At 26.1% G+C, this 22,908-nt stretch overlaps 1 protein-coding gene across 4 annotated transcripts in view; it reads right to left on the bottom strand.

Annotated features, from left to right (window-relative positions):
• The window catches only part of LOC142317589 (T-complex protein 1 subunit beta-like), a 119,337-nt gene that overhangs the window by 18,222 nt on the left and 78,207 nt on the right, over positions 1-22,908 (bottom strand). For 2 of the 4 annotated variants that reach the window (XM_075354174.1, XM_075354158.1), the window contains exon 3: positions 12,438-12,566. The exons of the other annotated variants lie outside the window; for them this stretch is intronic. In XM_075354174.1, coding sequence (XP_075210289.1) covers positions 12,438-12,566 — 129 coding nt within the window. The remainder of the gene's footprint in view (positions 1-12,437; positions 12,567-22,908) is intronic. 4 annotated transcript variants of the gene reach the window in all.

Raw genomic sequence — 22,908 nt, forward strand, 5'->3', positions numbered from 1 at the left:
CAAAAGAGTGATAGTCCAATATTATTAATATGCATTTTAAGAATCTGAGCATCCCATTTAAAAAAAAAACATTTGAAACCAAGTTAAGAAAATCGTAAAGCAAACCAGTAAGCTACATCTTTTACAAACAGATGACTCTGTTAAGTACAGAATATTTCAGGAAGAAATTTCCTACAATATTTCAAGGCTATTGAGAGCATAAATGATAAAATACAAACTGCTGTAAACTAGTTCCTGAAAATAATAAAGTTTCATGGCATGTAAAGCTTCCCTATATGTGAACAACTCAAACACACTGACGATATCAATGATCTGCAGCAGTAACCCAACTAAGGATATTTAACATAAATTAAGAAAAAAATTAATTGAAAAGAGACCCTTCCTTCATGGTATCCCAATGTTTTATGTGACAATCGATCCTTTGAAGAGAATTGAAGGGAACCCTCATAAAATAAAAAAAGATTTGGTTCAAGATATAAAATATTAACAACACTTTGTAATAAATGCATGAAAAATGAAAATTAATCTTAAAAAAAGATATTCAAATTCTTTTAATTTTGTAATAAAACATAAAACAAGATGAACAGTAAAATTGCAATCAACTTTTTACAATGATGCTAATATCCTGTTTTTGTTTTAATTCTGTTAACGCTTTTACAATGTTTTATAAATACTACTGAAACCATACAAAAATAAACATAGCTGACACTGTCACTACTTTAGCATGCTAAGGTGTTATGTTTTTTTTAAATTAATGTGTTCATAATTGAAAATAACTGAATTAATTACATATTTACAACAGTGTTAAAAAAATTTCTTTAGTAAAAATTCAATTGTGCTTTAAAAAAATGAGTCCAAATGTATTAAACAATAATACTGTAATGCAAAAAATTAAGTACACACAACTTTTAGAAGTTCTAATAACATGTAAAAAAAAAAAAACACACACAATTACTTCTGAATAAAATAAAAATTTGCATACTTACATTTAACTATACATTTAATTTACAAAATCTTACTGATAAATTGTTATAAACATATTAAAACTTGTGCAAAACAGAATAGAGGAGAACAATGCAAAAGTCCTCAATTTAATAACAGTAATTTTCTATACAGCCTTACTTTGATGAAGTAAATCCTATCCTTAAATCCATGAAGTAACAGATACATGATGAAACTGGTAATTACATTTTCTATGTATTTTAAATATGAATTACGTTTAAAAAATAATTATCAAATTAAGATATAAAGATTAAAAAACATACACATGAAATCAGAATACATAACCTAAAAATACCTCAAGTTTAGAATATTAATAACTCCAGTATTTGGCATTAAGTTTTATTTCTCTAATTATAATTAAAAACTTTTTACGTTAATATTATAAAATTATAAGCATAATAATTATGCAAACACATAAGATGATAATACATAAATAACTGGTTTGTAATTCAGTAAACGATTTTTTGCAAGCGTGTCCCAATGTGGAAAAAATTGTATTTTTGTTTTATATGAAAACCATATGAAATAATGATTATGTACCAAACTTTCCAAGGTTTGTAATTTGCATAAAAAACTTTTGTTAACGGTAATCCTTAGTTTTGCACAAAAAAGATCCTCTGATCAGAAATTCTGTAATGGACAAGTTTCAAAAATTTTATATTAAAGAATTAATTTAAAATTAAGTAATAAAAAGAAAAAAATGAACTTCACTAAAGTATATAAATCTGTGCTTTAAAAAATATAACATTATTGTTTTTGGTAAGATTATTATTTTATGATTTAAAAACTACAAAACCTAGTATGCTTATTTTCTAAGTACTGGATATAGATTATTACACATATAATAATTTAAATATAGATTCAAAATTCTGCATTACAGTACAGAGATTTCTCACTTATGGTAAATAATCAGTTTCTAAAAATTCAAGTGTTAAATGTGTCTACTAAACGAAACACTATAGATATATGCAAATTAAAAATAAAAAATATATACTTTTTGAGGAGAAAAGATACATGGAGAAAAGATACATACAGAAATACATTACATTTACTTCTTTGCAAATTTAGTTATGATTGATAAAATTACTAACTGAAATTAAAAAAAGAGAATATTGTATTGTATATTAATCTATACTACTGTGAGAATTATACATTACTTAATATCCTACGTAATGTAATTTACAAATTTAATGTATAATAACATTGATTCAATCAGTATTTAAGTAAGTATAGTGTTATAAATTTAAGTTTGTATCTGTGTATGTAGTTATTTCTAAAATAATTTATATGTTACACCATAACAAAAAAATATCATCTGTGGTTTACCACGGTCTAATAATATTTAACAAAAAAGATTCTACAAGGTAAACTATTTATTAGTTTCAATGGTCGGTTAAATCCTGATTATTTACAAACAATAATTTTTATTTATGATAAAAGAAAATATCATATATTCTGTAACAAGAATTGAATATGCAAGTTGTTATTATTAATTAAACTCAAGGAAATAAAATATATAGCCATTAATTAGATAGCCAAGAAAGCAAATATGAATAAACATTTTAGAGGAAAACTAACTGGTGCTTCGGTAATGCTAAGAGGGATAAGTATACTGAATGGGATGTTTAGTTGAAACTACAGAGTAGCACACACTACAGTAGCTGATAACTACTATTCACAATAAAACCATTCTATTCAGTATTGGCAGTTCATCACACCAGTGCCTAAGTTATCGATATAATTTCAACAACATATTTGTAACATTATAACTACAATATAATAACAAAGTATAAAAATACAGATTAAGATTTATATGTAAATGAAAAGATTTCTGTATGAATCTGAACATTATAATAAGTCGTTAATCACAATTGACTGTCAAAGTCTATCGACTGATTTATAAATACATATGTATTAAAAAGAATGACGCAATACTTGTTAATGTTAAAAATAAATTCACATGGAAATGTTAAACAATATGCGATGAAATGTAAACAAATCATTTTCTCTTCCCACAGCCGACCATAGATCGCAATCTTTTTTAAAAAGAATAATACTTCAAGTCATCTTCATTTCAACAACAGTCTCAACTAAACATGTCATTTAGTATAAAAGATGTCACAATCAATGAAGCAATTAAATGAAACTCAGCAAGGGTGTTAATTTGTTACATATTTGGCTATGTGTAGAACCATATTAATTACCACCATTAAATGCTTTTGTTAAATGTTGAAATGAATTATCATTTATGATATATTGTTAATTGCACAATTTATAGTAAATCATATGAAAAATTTATTAACTTTTTTATAAAGCTATTTGAATCTTTTAAAAAAGATTATTCTTGTTAAAAATTATTATTTTATTTACTTACACACTATTCTTTCTTTTAGAAAATACATTTTTAATCATTCTCTTTATATAATTTTTAAGTTTTAAACAAAAAGTATTTGAATGCCTTTTATTATATAAACCTGCATTTAAAAAACAAAATCCTTAAAAACTAAGTTTTGTAGATAATTTGTGCAAACTCATATAGTTTATTATTCTATATTTCAATGAAGAAATAGAATTACCACCATAATTATTTAAAGTAAATTTATTAAACATAATGTATGCTATTAGTATTAAGAAACTAGTATTTTATTTTTAATGATTTCAAACATGTTATAACTTTTAATCGTCCATTTAACTAAATAAAAATAATATGTTATTATGTCATGCTAACATATTTTAAAGACAAAACATCTCATTTATTAAAATAATTTTGGTAATCTGTAACATATAACACAATTCAAGACATTACTATATTTTATACACATGCAGCAAAGTATTATTTTTTTATTTTTTTTTTTGTATGATTATACTGCTTTAGCATCATACAAACAGAACTACTGTTGCTTTCTCATCTACATATATATATATATATATATATGTTTAGCTTTGTCACAAAATATGTATGTTTATAAACAAACAACAATTTACATATATGGCTATTTATATATCCCTGTTCATGTATCATAGGGCCTAGATAGGTCTTCTTCGATGGATGTGAGAGACAACCAAATTGAATTCTAAAAGTTTTGCAAAACTAAAACTGTCAATTTCATGGATGGTTATAATTATTTAAGAGTAAGAGGCTAATACTTTCTATTAGTGTTAAAAAAAATCTTTTTAAGTGCTGCTGTTGATAACTATTAATTGTACAATTATGCTGTGCTGTATATACTTAAAGAAAAAACATTATTTTGCTTCATTCTTGTGATTTTCAAATAAAAACTTATTTTTAAATGATTTTTTTTATACAAAAATTTTAGTCTTATAAAAATTTGGTACTTATAACTACAATTCAAAAATTTGTGCAGAAGTATGGTAATAATACATAAATTTTAAGATTCAATACAACCTAACTTTACATTACAGAACATATTTACGATGGATATTTAAAGTTATCAGTCAGGCAACAATCTCAAAATAATATTTCCAAAATAATTATTCTATTGGATAAATTATTTAAAACTGGATAAATAACTAAGATTAATCCAGAATGATAAAACTTCATTTTAAAGGAGGTTTTTTGCAATTAAAGAGATATCAACCATATAAATCAAATTTAAATTAAACCGATAACAGTATTTTTATAAATATATATATATATACTAATTGCTTAATGACTATGACAGCAGTAGCAACAGCTCATTTTACTATTACTAACACATATGCATATAAAAATAATAAAACCCAAAACCATCATGAATCCAGTTCTGTAAACCAAAGTGATAATTTGAACAATGTATAGTAATGAGATGAACCTACAGAGGTCTATCACCTTAAACCTTAAAAATATTCTTTTGTAAGCGAGATAGATAGTAGGTGGATCGTTAAGCTGGGAAGACCAGTGAAGACTATTTAGTTAATGATATATGACTTCTCACAAAGGAAATAAACATTTCAGGTTTTTGTTTCCACGCTGGAGATTGTAAAAAAAATCTAACAAGTACTGTTACTTGATGGATAAACTGAAGAATAAGATTATTTTTTCAATAATCTCATATAATCAAATCCTTAACATGGCAAATATAATTAATTACTTTAATTCAAACAGCCTAAAAGACAAGCTATGTAGCGGTATAAATAGTTGAAACGCCTACCTGACTGATCACATACTACTAAACATACAATAACACACACTATGTACACAGCACATAACAAAATAAAAATATTATACTACTTCAAGAAACATTTTGAGTATTAATTAATAAACAGAGGGATTTGTCGTTCCCAAATTCCTATTTAAAATTTATTATGACAATTTTACAAAAGAGAAAGAATAATTTTAAAGTAATTTTACTGCAAATTAATAATAAACATTTTCTATTATTTTGAAAAATATAATAATTAAAATCATTTAAATAAAATGATTTAGTCTTATAATGTTTTAATCAGTCATTATTTACATTAACATTTTATTACATATCATATATATATTTTTTCAATCAATCCCTGTTAATGACAACAAACTAATTTTTAGCATGGTGTTTAAGTAATCAAGCGTGAAAAAGAATCTAGCAAAAAAGAAATTCACAAGACTTAATTCAATCAATAATTGTAATTATATACATATAATATAACAAACACAACACACCAAACTTATTAAATGTATATTAATATGACACTTATATACAAAATAATGTGGTGTTTGAAAAACTCATTAATCTTACATAAAAAAGGGATTACTATATATATATTTCTTAATATACACTCACAAATGACTTTTTTTGAGTAGTAATATTATTATATATTTCTTTTTTTTATAGGATAATTGTTTGCAAATAAAGTTTGACAAGGTCATCATATGGATAGAGCCATTAAAATAAATTAATATGACTGGTGATATCTGTAACTGATCCCACACATTCTTAACTAAAAAAAAAAAAGAAATGGAATTTATTAAATATAAACTGTTCTTGAATTCTAATAAGATATATTAGTATATATATTATTATATTATTTCTGATGTTAAGAATTAAATTTTAAAATAAAAATTTACGGCTCATAAACATTTTCCCCAAAATATTTTCTGTAGATGAAAAATCATCATATAAAAAGGTTATTTACATAAGTATGTAAATAACCTTTTTATATCGAATTATAATAACCTATTTTACATTATATCGAATTATAAAAAAAAAATTAATTAATAAACCATTTTGCATAACTCTAAATGAATGTAAAAACAAAAAATAGTAAATACATATTAATGAAAGACCCTCGGTGATTTATATTTTACAAATGGCACAAAGTTAAAAATATCTATGAATCAAACATGAACTGTTAAACTAACCATAAATTCAAATGCATTTAACAAATTTTATAATTTTATTTAAAAGAAATTGTATAATAAATTATCACAGCTAAAAAATTATATACCTCTTTTAACCCTTAAGCTGGTTAGTATCTGTTACATCAGGTGACATGCATTTATTCAACTACCTGGCGTCAATATTTTTAAGAAAATTACTACTAGTTATAATTATATATTGCTCAAGTAGTACTGTGAAACAATTAAATACATATTTCTTGCATTCCACTTGTTTGTAGAAACTTTACTTCTAAAATTTGATAAAAAAAATTTGATATGAATTGATCAAGAACTCTTTTCAATGCGCTAAAACTAAATTACACTATGATAGCTATTTTTTTAGAAAAGAGAAGGTTCAATCTTACAATTTTCAATACACAAACTTTAATTTTTAATTTACTGTAAGTTCTACAATACAATCTAGCTTCACTGTTAAGAATTAGCTTTCATTTAATTAACTTCAAATTACACAGGATGCCAATAAACATTTTTTTTAAATTAATGAATCAAGGTGTTTTATAAAACTAGTAGACATGCTGGCCCAGGATATTTGATTAATTTTATTTTTCAGAACATTTAAACATTATGAAGCATTTAATACAATACATAAAAAATAAAATAAAATAAATAAATATACATACATTTCAGAAAGATTGTTTGTGTTCAATAATGGATATTTAATAAATGTATTAGTATTGACATTATTAATACACAATTAAGTCAATAAACATGTTTCATAAATTGACTGCTCAAAATATGTATATTTCAAATATTATATTATCAAAAACACTATTCTGTTATTTTAAAGCTGGAACAACACTGTGATCAGATATAATTTTAACTTATTTTTAATTAAAATTAATAGAACTGAACCAGTCCAACAGGATTAGTACAAAAAAGTAACAATTTTTTCTTCGGCTGTTTAAAATAAAATTTATATGTTAAAACATAACTGGTTTACATACTGAAAAAAAAAACAAAAAAGCAACAGCGGGTTAACTTTCGCTATTAAATGCAACCGTGACAATTTATAAATCAAGTGGTTTGATTACTCAAAAATCTGTTTATATGGTAGACAAGCTTTTGAAAAGGTGAGCTCATAAAACAAAAATTATTATAGAGAGGAAATAGTAGAACTCAATCAGCAAACTATTAAGACTCTTAAAGTTATTACTGATGTAATGGATATAGACAGAGGTTAATCAGATGAACAAATACCAGCTCAAGGATAAATGATTAAGAATATAATATCTTTTTATAGATAAAATTTTTATTTTTTGTTATCACTTTAAAATATTATTACTTCAATTTTTTTTATTAAAGCAAATTAAGGTAAAGCTAAAAAAAGGAGATGTGATAATATATTTTACTATATGAGATGCTTCTTAACATGAAATTTAAAAAGTGGAAATTATAATAAAATATTTAAAAATAGAATGTTTATCAGTTTATATTCAAGTTGGACATATACTAATTAATTTTTTGATTTTCTTTGAACAATTTTATCTTAAGTTTTATAATGTACAAAAAAAATTCACAAATAATGACTGTTAATAAATAATATCAACTTATACTATACCTACATAAATAAGTAAATGCTTTATTTTATCATTTTTAATATATATATATAACAATTATTTATAATATTAAAAATGTATTATTTTACTTTACGTTAACTAATAATAAATTTATGATTATCAAGCAACAGTTTATAGTATGAGAAATAAGAGGCGCAACATACATATTTTATTTATTATAATACTATATAATGAGATATAGTAAAGAAGAAGACAGATGTTGGTTAATCTTTTTTTCCTCAAAAAATAAGTTGAACAAAATATTACTAAAAACAACAAAATTACTGATAAGTAAAAACTAAATCCGTATAAAAAACTTATAAAAAAAGAAGATTTTATTAATACAGAATTATTTACTTTCTCTATTTCCCTGTTATAAAATTCTACAAATGAGGGGCAGTGATTAGTAAACAAAATACTTGTTTTTGTAAACCAGGTGTAAAACAAAATAACAAATCTTGTATAATAAATGAAATTGAAATAATCAAGTCCTCATTTAATTTAATTTCATTATAACTGATAAAGTTTATACTGAACTATTAAGCATGCTGTATTACTGGTTTCCACTTGTTCATTGATCTTTTTCATTAAGATGGAATGATAGAGTTGATAAACCTTGAAATAAAGATGGCTATAAATTAAAGCTCAGTGCTGCTATCAATCCTTGGATTTCAGGATTAACAGCACCGTTAAAAGTTAACACTGTCAGGATTAAGTTAACAGCACTATATTAAAACTGGTAATGCCAAGTTTACCAAACTATAATTGAACCGACAAGATTATTGTAAAGCTTATAACCAATCTGTTAAAGAGCAAATAAATAAGGTCTTTTAAAGACTGTGAAAAATAGTTATTACTTTTTAATGGAGTACAATCCAACTTATAAAAACACAAAAAATTATAAAAAAATAGAAATTTATGAAACACAAGTAACAGTAACGTGTAAGATTAATTGTAATGGTACTATTTTAATATATTAAGTCTCATATTGAATAAAACTAGTTAACTGATATCTTTTAAAGAATACAGGCTAATCTGTATATTTATTCAAATAACTGCAGATATTAAACAAATTCAATTTTCACTAATAATGAAAAATGGATGTTTTTAGCCGGTGAAAAGTGCCATGTTTGATCAGAATTTAAAACTAGAATCTTCTGGATAAAAGGCAGAAGCACTACACTCTGGCATGAACTTATGTCCTTAAAGTTCATTATAATAGATGTGAATAAGTCATTAGCTTGGTAAGAAGTAAATTTGTTTTAAAAATCTTCTAACATTTTAAAATATATGATGTCAATCATAAGGAACAAATAGCACTTGTCATTAATGTAAAAGTTCATGATACTTTTACATTGATTCTGAAATCGACTCAAAATTTATACAATTTAAGGATTATTCTTAAGCATTTTTATGTCTGAAACATACATATAATGTTTTTGTAGTAAACCTTTTTCTAAAATATTAATAACTATACATAATAAACAATAGTGCACAAATGAAAAAAGGCAAAGAATAAACATTTAATCTGCAGTAACAACGAAAGCAAAACAATGTTAGAAAAACTCTTTACCAGGTGACTGTATTTCTGTTGTGGTAACATTTTAAAAAAATAAAATTGAATAACATTAAATTCTTCAAAATATATTGTTTTAAAACTCTGAATTATATAATGGAAAATATTGCAGAATATAAATTCCATAAAAAATTGTCATTACAAGCAGTAAAAATCAGTTTCTGCAACTCTATCAACCATTTTCATCAACTGTACATTAATTTTCAATATTCATAGATTCACCATCCACTTCATAAAAACCAAATTAATTTTTTGTAATATAGTCTTGGTATTTCATTGTTAGAAATAAGTAGTTAATGATACTACGAAACAAAAAGCAAAAACTAACCGTGGCAAACCGAGTAAAAAGTATAACAAGCACATCTTCAAAGCATTTAAGGTAGTAACAAATTGAACATTGTATTCATTGATCTGTAGATAGATGTTCTAATCAACATCTATGAAATCATAAGATATAAATAGTGATAACAAGAGATAAAACAGGTTCACGATGAAATCCTTTTATCATTCAAATAATAACAATCACTAATAATTGTAAGTTAATCTACACAGCATCAAAGTCATTTCAAAACCTTAAGCAACAGAATTAGTTTTCATAAAGGAAATGATGTTTTGCTAATAACTATTTAAATTAATGTTATAGATTACTGAAATATGAATAACATATTAAACGAGGACTTAGGTAATTTTTTTTAGAATTACGTTACCTGGGAATAAAAAAAATAATATCTTAAGAAGAAACGGTACAAGTTATAAACACTGAAACAATAATAATAACACATTGTAAAAATTTACCAGGACTCATGACATGTACTGAAAACATTCACGAAATTTACTTCCAACATGACCCTCCACCACATTACACCACTGCAGTCTGCAATTATTTGAATGAAACATTTGATAGAAGAGCGATTGGTCGACAGGCAGATATCGATATACCTCCAGATTCACCAGATATTACGCCAATAGATTTTTTTTCATATGGGGTGTCTCAAGGAGTCTGTTTATTCTAGAAAGCCTCATACTATTGATGAACTGAAAGATTACATTTACGATGCATTCGATGATTTGGACAGTGATAGAGAACTTTGCCGTAGTGCATGTTCCCAAAAGACTGCAAAAATGTATTAATGAATATGGAAAACATTTTGAACATAAAATATATTTGTAAGTACTGTCTGTAATAAATAAAATAAAATAAATTCAGTACTTTTATAAACAAATGTTAAGTGACTTTTGTGCCACTCTGTCTTATCTTCAAAGGCAGTCAATAAATAAAATAAAAACAAACTTGGGTGATAAATTTATCTAATTGCAAAACACTTAATTGATTTTATGTCTAGAAGTTTGACATTTTCTAACAAAAAAAGTATCCTGTTTAATAATTTATGTTATTTTAGACATATTTTTTAAAATCAATTGGTGTCAATATCATATAAACATAATACGACAGGTAATTTTTATAACAATAGGAGTACCAATAAAAATAAGTGTAAATAAAATATACCACATTGATGACAATAAAGAAAAATAAAATAATTAATAAAATGGAATAATTATGATTCATAAATGGTGTTATTATATTTTTTAAACATTTCTTAAAAATAAATTAAAATTTTAACTTCTCTGTTAAAACTGTACTTAATGCAAGGTATTTGAACCAGGTTACTCCTTACAGGATTTGTCATACTATAATTACCAGTGCATTTATAGAAGATTAATTATTTGAAGTGTTTTATGAAATATAAACAAAGGGTAATGCGTCATGTAACATTAAGCTAATTGATGTCTGTCAGTATGGTTTGGTGTACAATTTCAACTGAGCTGAAATTAAATGCACCTCAATCGACCATTTGAAAGAAAACTAGGCAAAACTTCTTTACAAAATCCAATTTTACAAATTTCACTCCATAAATCTGCATAATTTTTAAATCTCTTTCAAATCTATTTCTCAGATTCAGTTGTTTAAAAACTCAAGTGGAGTATACAATTAGTGATTTTAATATATAATGACTGCTGGGTAGTACTAACCTTTGTATTTTATTCCGGTAATAATATCCTTTACCCCAGCTATTCCACAGGAATCGATAGATTATAACATTTAAATAATTCATTAAAATTTTAATGATAATTTCTTAAAAAATGTAATAATTTCTAAAACTTCTGCTGCTCAATTATTTTTTAGTGAACCTATTTTAACAAAGTGATAAGTAAAGTAAATAAGTAAGTAAATAATCCTATTTCATGCAATCATAAATTGATGAAGAAGATATAATTTGCTTTGTAACCGGTGTTTCTAAAGCATTAATTTGTGGGATCGTTAAAATATCACTGTTTTAAAGCAATTTTTTTTTTTAATCATTAAATCTGCTTATATAAATTTTTTAATGGGAACATTAAACAATAATTCTGAAAAATATGCTTCAACAAACATCAACAACTGAACTTGAATTTTAAATTAAAAACTTAGTATTTTCATAACCGATTATGAAATCAAAAATAAGCTTGTAACATGAATCAGTTGGTGGTTAATAGAAGATGAAGATCTCTGATCTCCGATTCAGGTAGAAATAAGACGAGGATATTTGTAATCTGTTCCTATTGACTGTCAAATTATATATAGGAGCAATATGGAAATTGAAAGATAACAATTTAAGAGAGATTTTGAGATTAATTACAATTTAAGTGAATTATATAATAATATATCAAGTTTACTTAATTTGTGAGGGATGTTTAAAGGGTAAAGACTATAAAGAAAGACAAAAACTGTAAGTATGCTGAAGTTAATTAGCACAGAACAGAAAAAGAAAAGAAACAATGAAAATAACAGATTATTGCATAACTTTGTAGAACTGACAATAAATCTAATGTTGCAATTTAATCCTGTAATTTTAAGATAAACTATTAATTTTGCAGTTACCTGAACAATTTTGGTCATTTCCTGTATATCAATTACACAGTTTCCATCAACATCATACATTCTAAATGCCCATTTGAGCTTTTCCTCAGGTGTCCCAGATGAGGTAACATCTATTGCCAGCAAGAATTCCTGCACAAAGAAAAGTTAATTTAAATATATTTAAAATTTTAACATTTATTTTCAATACTGTTAATAGCATTAAATCTACCTAAACTGTAAATTTATCACGACTGAAAAATTTATTTTTTTACTTTGCTACTACAAAGTAGCTTAAAAAAACTCAATTTTATTCCACATTTCCTATTAAATGTTTAACTGCTTCATCACTCTTTGAGCACTTCCATATGAAATCTGACAGTGTGCTGATAGTCTCCTCAAGCTTTTTTAAGGTGAATGATGCATCATATTCTTAACCTTAGCCAGTTTAGCATCAGTCAAAATGGCCTGTCTTCCGGTTCTCTTCTTGCCTGATACACATTCTCTTCAACTGATTTGCATTCTCTAAAATGAGTGATTAATCTCATTATGGTCGAATTGTTAGGCACTGCCACACCCGGGTATTTCCCATGAAATTCATCTACAACATATGCATAAGAACGACTGAAAAAGTAATGTTGACTGAACAGTTAATATGTTCAGCCATAAAAATGGATGAATTTCTTTTTATGTAGATATAACTAAATTTATTCTTCAGATTAAAGAACATTATATATAAAGATTATCAACATTTCAAAATGTCAAATAAATAATGACAGTAAAAATTATGGCGACTATTAAATTTTTGATATGTTAACCTAAGTAGATTTAAAAAAAAAAAATCATTTTTTTATCGCAACTGCAGATACACTGCAAATATTTCAGTAAGGAATACAGGTTGAATGAAATGATACATGAATAATCAAGCGACATAATAAAAATTATAATTTTATTTATTTTTTAAATATTCTAAGATGTTTTAAAAAATAAGTAACACTTTCATCTTCATTAAAAGAAAATCCACAAATTTAATTTGATCTGTAGGAGTGAATGGGTTATCAATCATGGGTGATAGTGGCCACACATGGCTTCAATCACCTAGAGGTTTATTTTTGAAAAACTGTTAGCAGATCAGATGAATGAATTTTTACTATTATTACTTAAAATATTTAACCAAATCTAACTAATAAAAACTAAAATACTGGTTAGATGTACCAAATACTAAACAAGATCAATATATGGGAAAATTAAAAATTAATTCCAGGAAATATTTCATAATTAAATCATCATCTATAAAAATTATGTCTTTAGTGGTTTTACATTACTTTTTAATAAAAGAAGACAACAGATTAGAACTGTAACTAAGAGAAGAAACATGTCCTAACATATGAATAACTTATTCATCAAACCAAGTCACTATTGTATAATGTAACACTAACAATAAATACAAAGAAAAAGCTGATTTTAAATACAGTCAAATACAGCCACAACTGCCAATTCTTATTTCAAAAACTAAAGTTATATATAATCACTTATTTGGTAAGTAATAAATTACTTACGCTAATTTTACATAATTCTTTTTACTTCTCTCTCTTTTTTTGTTTAGCATCCAGAACCACCATAAGGTATTACTTCAGACGATGAATGAGGATACTAGGATTGTTTACATAATAATTCGATTTATTTGCTAAAATTTTACTTGGGCTTACATCAAGTTCCAAACTAGATTAAATAACTAAAGTCTCATTACACAATTATGTTATTTCGAGAATAAATTTAATAAATATTAATTTAATTAATTAATGCTACAAACTGCTTACGACTGCAATATGAGCTCACCACATCAGTACCTTGAATCCCAGAACCAGGTTGGATCCAGGCCTCCAACATACATACATATATAATATATATATATATATATATATATGTAATATATATATTGTATATATTTATTGTACTTGACAACCATAATACAAAACATTTAAATTACGGTGGAACAGCAAGAAAGCATTAGTAATTAGGCGGTTACTACAATTTTAGAATATTTTGTACAATTTACACCATCTCTGCTTTAATCTTGGTTTAAAATATAATCAAAATAGGGGAACTTTTTATTTATTTTACCATTAAATTTTCTTTATATTGTATCATCCATTTTAAGCCACAATCTGAAATTAAATTTATACAATTACACTCAGAAATTGGGAAAGACAGTGTTAGTAGCAGTATTGATGTAAAAGGAAGTAGTCATGACATTATTGAATACAACTTTTTTCATTTTTTACTTTTCATCACTATCATAATGCTTTTTACACTTTTTCATTGAGCAAGTTGTAATAGAGGTTGTGTGTTGCCCATTTTTTACCGCTATCAATTATGTGCCATTTAGTAAATACAGACTGATCGTATTTTATTTGTTAGGCAGCCAGTGGCCTTCATACACATATCATTTTATGGTGAAACAACAGTCAAAGCAACATTTTGTTGATATTCCAGAACAAAATAGAACAATTTTATTCTTGTTATAGTTACTTGAACGGTTTATTCCGGTTGTTGCAACAGCTTTCTATCAAACACTAATCTTTTAACCTCAAATAGATACACTAAATCCATATATATCTTTTTACATTCTATTCTGTGTTTTTATGTATAAATCTTGTTTTCTGGATTTCCAAATTCCTCCTTAAATAAATTAAATAACACCAAATACTTTGAGGTACAGTCCACTAACCTTAATTTTTTTTAACATGATTCTTTTTAATCAATTCTTTTCAAACTTTTTAACTGATCTATAATATTAAACTTTCTTTTTAAATATTGGAACATTTCAAAAATGTATACTTGTCTTTCCATTCCTGTGTTTTACTGCTATAAAATTCGACTAGTAGAGATTTCTTGTCAATATAATAACTCTCCTAGCATGTACAATTTGTTTTTTGATAAAATCCATCCACCTAGCATTTGCAATTTTACTACCTCAAAAATAAAACGGTTCCAACTTTTGGATTATTATTTTTATATCTTTTATTAACACACATTATTTTTCTCCAATCTGTCACAATATTATTAATTTGGTTTTACTTATATTTATTTTCACGCATGGAATATTTATTCATAAAGTATTTTTTTCTAATTCATTTATAATTATTATTGGTACGAATAACAATTTTTTTATGTAAAAAACAGCAACATTTAAACGCAGCACAATATTTTAAATTTCATATAAACACTGTTCATTATAGAGCATAATTTAACTGCACCTAACACAAAACAAAAATTAAACGTTCTTCTGTTTTTAAATATACAAAAATTACAATAATTAATGTGAAATAATAAAAAGAAATCCATTTACATGACAACATTACAAGTTCGTGATTATGAAGACATGTAAATATTCTTATACTTAAGTTTGAATTAATTACAAATTCAAGACCAGGGTTGCATGTCTAGAACAAGGGGTGGTCTTAACTAGATAATATTCAAATGGTAGAATTATAATAACTGCATATTACTCTACAACAAACAGCCTTGTAATGTAACACTACCCAATCAAAGTAGCAGGATTAATAGTCTGGTGCAATTTAAAAATGGCTGTATATTTATTTAAATTTAAATAGGTGAAGGTTTCTCAAATCCCATAAAATTTCAAATATATATATACACACACATTTTTGATCAGTAGTTTAATAACTTCAACATTAGAAAGAATAGACTTTTTATAAATGTTTGATTAAAGAAAAGTCTTTTTTTTTTTACATATTTTTGATCTTTCAGTTAAGGTAAGTTTCAAAGTTAACATTAAAAGTATGGTCAGTCACATTATCCATCACACTATAGCTCAATCCGTAAACTGAAAGGCCGGTATTATCATGAAACACTTGCTTGTTTTATAATAAGCAAGCAGATGCATACTTCTAATATGTTGGATTGGTGAGGAGGCCATTGGTGGACTGCTAATATGTTGTTCTTCCAGCGGACGATTTCAAGAATTCAGTTTGCTACAGTAGTAACCCTAACTATCCGCAAAGAGCTAGGTTTTCACCCATAATCTAACTTAATGAAACATAACACAAATTATAATGAAATCAACCGATGCGCGGGCATGCACACACACCACACACAATTTACACTGGTCGCAACATTTATATGAAAAAAACAAGCAATAAATTTTTACTACCAACAAAGAAATTTTTAATATCCACCAAAAAATAAAGAAATTTTAAATACAGCATCCTTCAAGAATACAAAAGATAAAGAAAATAAGCTCAATCTCAACTAAACCCTGGTTAATATTCCAGAAGTATTCCAGACAGAACTTGAAAAGTTATGAATGTTCCTTTAAATTGTTATAAATAGACATAATAGTACGTATACATTTTGAAAGACTTATGTACATATATACTTTTCTGTCTTCCATGGGCTACGTTAAAACAACTTCACTTTGCAGTTTGTTTGTTAGCTTTGATGTTTTGCAATTATTTTTTCATTCGTTCACTTTCAGCTTGTTTTTTTCTGTTCTATGTTTGTCTCTTATTCCTCTTGGTTTTGGCTAGAAACATTTTTCTATCATTCACAATTTTTTTTTTTGTCTTCAGTCATTTGACTGGTTTGATGCAGCTCTCCAAGATTCCCTATCTAGTGCTAGTCGTTTCATTTCAGTATACCCTCTACATCCTACATCCCTAACAATTTGTTTTACATATTCCAAACGTGGCCTGCCTACACAATTTTTCCCTTCTACCTGTCCTTCCAATATTAAAGCAACTATTCCAGGATGCCTTAGTATCTGGCCTATAAGTCTGTCTCTTCTTTTAACTATATTTCCAAACGCTTCTTTCTTCATCTATTTGCCGCAATACCTCTTCATTTGTCACCTTATCCACCCCTTTCTTATTACGGCTTCTTTCTTATGTTCTTCAATTGTTACTGTTGCTGTTTGGTTCCTGTACATGTTAGCAATTGTTCTTCTATCTCTGTATTTGAACCCTAATTTTTTTAAAATGCCAAACATTTTATTCCAATCTACGTTATCAAATGCCTTTTCTAGGTCTATAAACGCCAAGTATGTTGATTTGTTTTTCTTTAATCTTCCTTCTACTATTAATCTGAGGCCTAAAATTGCTTCCCTTGTCCCTATACTTTTCCTGAAACCAAATTGGTCTTCTCCTAACACTTCTTCCACTCTCCTCTCAATTCTTCTGTATAGAATTCTAGTTAAGATTTTTTATGCATGACTAGTTAAAACTAATTGTTCTGTATTCTTCACATTTATCTGCCCCTGCTTTCTTTGGTATCATGACTATAACACTTTTTTTGAAGTCTGACGGAAATTCCCCTTTTCATAAATATTACACACCAGTTTGTATAATCTGTCAATCGCTTCCTCACCTGCACTGCGCAGTAATTCTACAGGTATTCTGTCTATTCCAGGAGCTTTTCTGCCATTTAAATCTTTTAATGCTCTCTTAAATTCAGATCTCAGTATTGTTTCTCCCATTTCATCCTCCTCAACTTCCTCTTCTTCCTCTGTAACACCATTTTCTAATTCATTTCCTGCGTATAACTCTTCAATATATTCCACCCATCTATTGACTTTACCTTTCGTATTATATATTGGTGTACCATCTTTGTTTAACACATTATTAGATTTTAATTTATGTACCCCAAAATTTTCCTTAACTTTCCTGTATGCTCCGTCTATTTTACCAATGTTCATTTCTCTTTCTACTTCTGAACACTTTTCTTCAATGCAATATATCGTCTGAAACCCAAGGTTTTCTACCAGTTCTCTTTATTCCGCCTAAGTTTGCTTCTGCTGATTTAAGAATTTCCTTTTTAACATTCTCCCATTCTTCTTCTACATTTTCTACCTATCTTTTTTACTCAGACCTCTTGCGATGTCCACAATTTAAAAATGCAATATCTAATATACTTATATCTAATTCTTTTCATTTTTCTTCCATTTCTTTAAAACAATTAAGTTTAGTCTTAAATTTTAAGAAGCAGTTACACAGTTGTTATTTATTTCCAATCTTTCTTTTTAAATATCTAAAGAAGCAATACTTCCTTTTTCATACTAAATCTGTATTTATTTATTTTTTCAAATTTCCGGTATAGCTCTTCATTTGACCTTAGTATATTTTTATTATCTTTGTACTTCAGGTCTAATATTTTACTTTCTTTTTTAATGATTTTTAAAATTTTAATTTATTTGCTGGCTTCATTGTTTCTGTTGAATATAAACAATCAAGTTCATTGTAGTGTTTTGGTGCCTAGATTTTGCTTTGTAGAATATCCAATTTTTTTTATAGTAGATGTTTCTTGTCAATTAATATGCAAATACCACTTTATTTTTTTCTCTTTCAATGTTAACTTTTCGTAATATATATTGTTTTGTGATATTTCTGCTAAGTACTTTTTTCCATCGGATATTTGAAGAGTTGTTATTTCCTTTGACTATTAAAAGGAAATAATAATATTTTGGCTACAGTTAAGTCATTTGCAGTTACGGCAAAATCATCAGCAAAGACAAAACAGTTTACTTCTGATTTATCTTCTTTACATCCCAGTATTTTTCTCCATGCTTTGATCAACTATCTTTTAGAATGCTATTTTGTCTCTTCATAATTAAAGAGAATTTGTAGGCAGACCATCATCCCCCTGCCTTACTCTGTTTTCATTTCAAAAGAATCTGTTATCATGCCCATAAATTTAATTTTCTGACAAGTTTTGTGCTTGTCTACTTAATTATGTTTTCCTTCAACTTCCACCTTTGTTAAAATTTGTGCTTGTCAGAAATATAGTGAATAAATCATAAATTTAGAAATAAATAATCAATAAAACACTTTCTTTGAATAGAATAATGCTCCACTTCACACAGTACCACCATTATTTGTTTCAGATAGTGAAAAGTGAAATTCTCTTTTTAAAAACTTATTTAAAGAAAGAAAATTTATTTAAAGAGGATTTTAATTGGTATACTCAATGAGCTAATTTATAAAACTTACTGATCTAGTATGAACTTAGATTGATTTACAGTCAAATTGTAGCAGGCTAGAGTTATTACCTTGACCTCAGAATATATTCTAAATTAATGTAAATAAAAAGAATTTCTACTCAGTAATTTTCTCAACGAACAGTGAACAGCATTTGTGATAATTACTCTATGAATCAACTTAATGAAATCTTAACCACAAACACACACACACACACACACACACACCACAACCAGCAAACTAAAACCTGAATATTTTTGCTGATTCCATTTTGAGAAAGAAACAGATAAATTATCAATTTTGAATAAATAATATATACACAAAACAAAAGATAGACAAATAAGGACTTAGAAAAGCAAAGTCAATAAACAGAAATATGCAACAAAACATACATAAAAGTTACTTTCAGAGAACAGATCCATTATTTTTTTTAAATAACAGATCATATCCATTAAGGATATAAACAATTTGATTACGTTTACCTCTTTACTTTACGTAAAATCACATTTTACTATTGAAATCATTATAACTCTTAAGTTTTGACTTGGATAGCATGAAGGAAGTCTCTAAGTATTTTCTTTTGTCATTATAAACAATGAAAACTAACAGTCAACATAGAATAGTCTCACCTACCCACAATATACTGAAGTCATCCAAGGAAGGGAGTAAAAGGCTACAGATTAACAAGACTTAAGGAGAAGGAGGTCTAGCTTTACCAAACAGTAATTTCAGCCACCAATTTGGCTTTTTGTATAACCAATAGATAGGAAACAATTAGTCTCAGGGCAGACAAAATGTCCTCCCTATTAAAAAAGTGATTACTGCTTCCACCACTACAGAACAAGGTTAGATGAGATAACAGATGGAAAAGGCAAAATAACTAACAAATCCCATGGTACCTGTAAAGGAAACAAGAGTCAGAAACTACAGAATAGGAAATAACAGACAAAGAACAGGGTGAATGAAATTCAGGGCCATAAAATATGTGATAAATTTGCTAACTTTATTACTAAGACATGCAAGTATTCTTTTTGTAGGCGCAGAACCGACCTGGCGTTTTATGCGTCCTCCAGATCTATATTTTTTATTTAATTTTTTTATGTTGATTTAATAGCTTTTAGTCATTGTTTATAAATAATAAATTTAAACTAAATTATACAATTAGTTCATAGCTTAAAAGTAAGATTCTTCAAATTTTTTCTTTTTAAGTTTATTTTACACTTATCTCTTCTTCTTTTAACATTTTTTTTAAACAAATTCATTGGTATATTTTTCTTTTAAAAAATGTATAAAATAAAAAAGTCTATAAAGTCAATATAGTCATGCAAATATTATCAAACTATGCAACCCAAGTTCTAACAGAAAAGGAATTCATCAACTGTATAGAATGAATAATCTGATCAGAATGGTATAGGTAAATAGTTTACACTCGCCTTCTTGTGTGAAAGGAAGACAGTTTCAGGTTAGGCCTGGCCTGACCTGGACCTCATCACTTATATAATTTTTAAAAAACAAGTCTGACCATCATTCAATGTTTTTTTTAAATTTTAATTCTAATTAAGAACACATGCCAGGTGAAACAGGAATATAATAAGTAACAAGTATAATCACTACAAGAACAAGGGTATAGCTGCCTAACAGCCTCTAATTAATTTCTTTCAATTTAAAAATGCTCATTAAAAGAAATGTGATCAGAGAAATGCTCATCAAAGAAATCATGTGGTCAGAGGGTAAGGTATTATTTAGTGAAGTTTACTGATGCGGCTGCACTTAATTTGTTCACATCGAGAAACAATAAAGAACATAAAAATTACCGGGATGATCATAAAACAAAAATATATAACAACTATGTGATTCAGAGAAGGCAGAAAAGCAACTTCTTATAATTTAATGTAACTGTAATAAACAAACATCTTAACATTCAAGATATATAAAAGGATTTGAGGCGAAGATTCCTCACATTAAAAATGAGAATACTAACAGATATTAGGTTGGATTGTGTTGATTAATGTATATCAATAGCAGAAGCGTTAGCTAATGAATTAAACTCACAAAAGAAGGAGAACGGATAAAAAGAAGAGAACATTAAGGATGGAAGGAGGAGGACAAAACACAAACTGAACGCATCTTACTCAACACTGCAGCTAATACTACTGTTTATCTTATCCCCCAAGCTACTATTACCCATTGCTGCTGTAATTAATGTCCACTTATATTAAATTCAGCATTAGAATGATAAATTTTACAATATAATGAAAACGCTACACAGATTTAATAACTTTTGTTGTAAGAATATTACAGTTTTTTAATTCAATATCCTCCTGTGTAGGTCGAGATGATTATCTAACAAGTACAAAATAAATATATCTAATTGTTATAGAGTTCAATAACTTTTGGAATAACTGATATAATACTATATGGTTAGAAAGTTTATAATTTTCCAAATAAACCAATTAGAGATTTTTAGATTATGTTAGAAACAGCATAATTTAAAAACATATTACATTAGATAACTATATGTTACTTATCTTTATTTTAATAAAAAAGTTATAAAATTGTTACCAAAGAATAATGAAGTAAGGAAATGTAATTATTAAAAATAAAACTGTAAAATTAAATGATAATGCAAACAGAATTACATTTAATCTACTTGATGCATAAATTCAGACAAGATAAAAATATTAACTTCATTTATGAAATAATATTACTAAAATTATTACAACTTAATCAACACAACAGATGGCAATATATTACATATAAATAAAAATAATATATTTAACAAAAATATTTCAAAACAAAGTTTCTGACATCATAATAATAATCATCATGGTCTGAACTTTAGAAACTTTACTTTGTATTCAAATTATCATCACATGCTTTATAACTAATCAATCAACAACTTATGTCATCAATCATACACTTGTGACAATTAACATGTTCCTTTATTAACGTATATCTTTTTTTTTTAAATTACTTTTTCATAATTTATACAATTTAATTTAAAAATTAAAATTCTTATAATTAAAACAACAACATAAAGTCTTTTATGCTTTTTTTTTACTATTTTTACTTTCTTGTTATGTTATTTATAAAGTATTTTCTATTAGTAAAAAATGAAAACCAACCAAGATTCTAATATCTTGACATTTAAAAATCGGTGAATCACGAAATTCTAAACAAAACTAGTCAATAAATTTAAATTCATGTATATGTTGAGCGACTGGTTTTGTATCTCAGAAAAATATTTAAATTATTAACAGATTTAGGTTGAATAAGGAATATTTAGACTGAATTAGAGATTTGAAAAAATTAAGAGGTAATTTTTTTATCTTAATTAAGATGTGATGGAAAGGTACTTGAAAGGGGCTGGACTTGATATAAAATTGTTTTTATGTTAAAATAACAATATCAGGAAATACTTTGAAAACTGTAATACTGAAATACTTTTGAACAACATTTTGATTGAAATTCCCCACTATATCTAATAATTTTATTTTTAT

The sequence above is a fragment of the Lycorma delicatula genome, chromosome 1 (genome assembly GCF_047948215.1).
Source record: "Lycorma delicatula isolate Av1 chromosome 1, ASM4794821v1, whole genome shotgun sequence".
Taxonomy (NCBI): domain Eukaryota; kingdom Metazoa; phylum Arthropoda; class Insecta; order Hemiptera; family Fulgoridae; genus Lycorma; species Lycorma delicatula.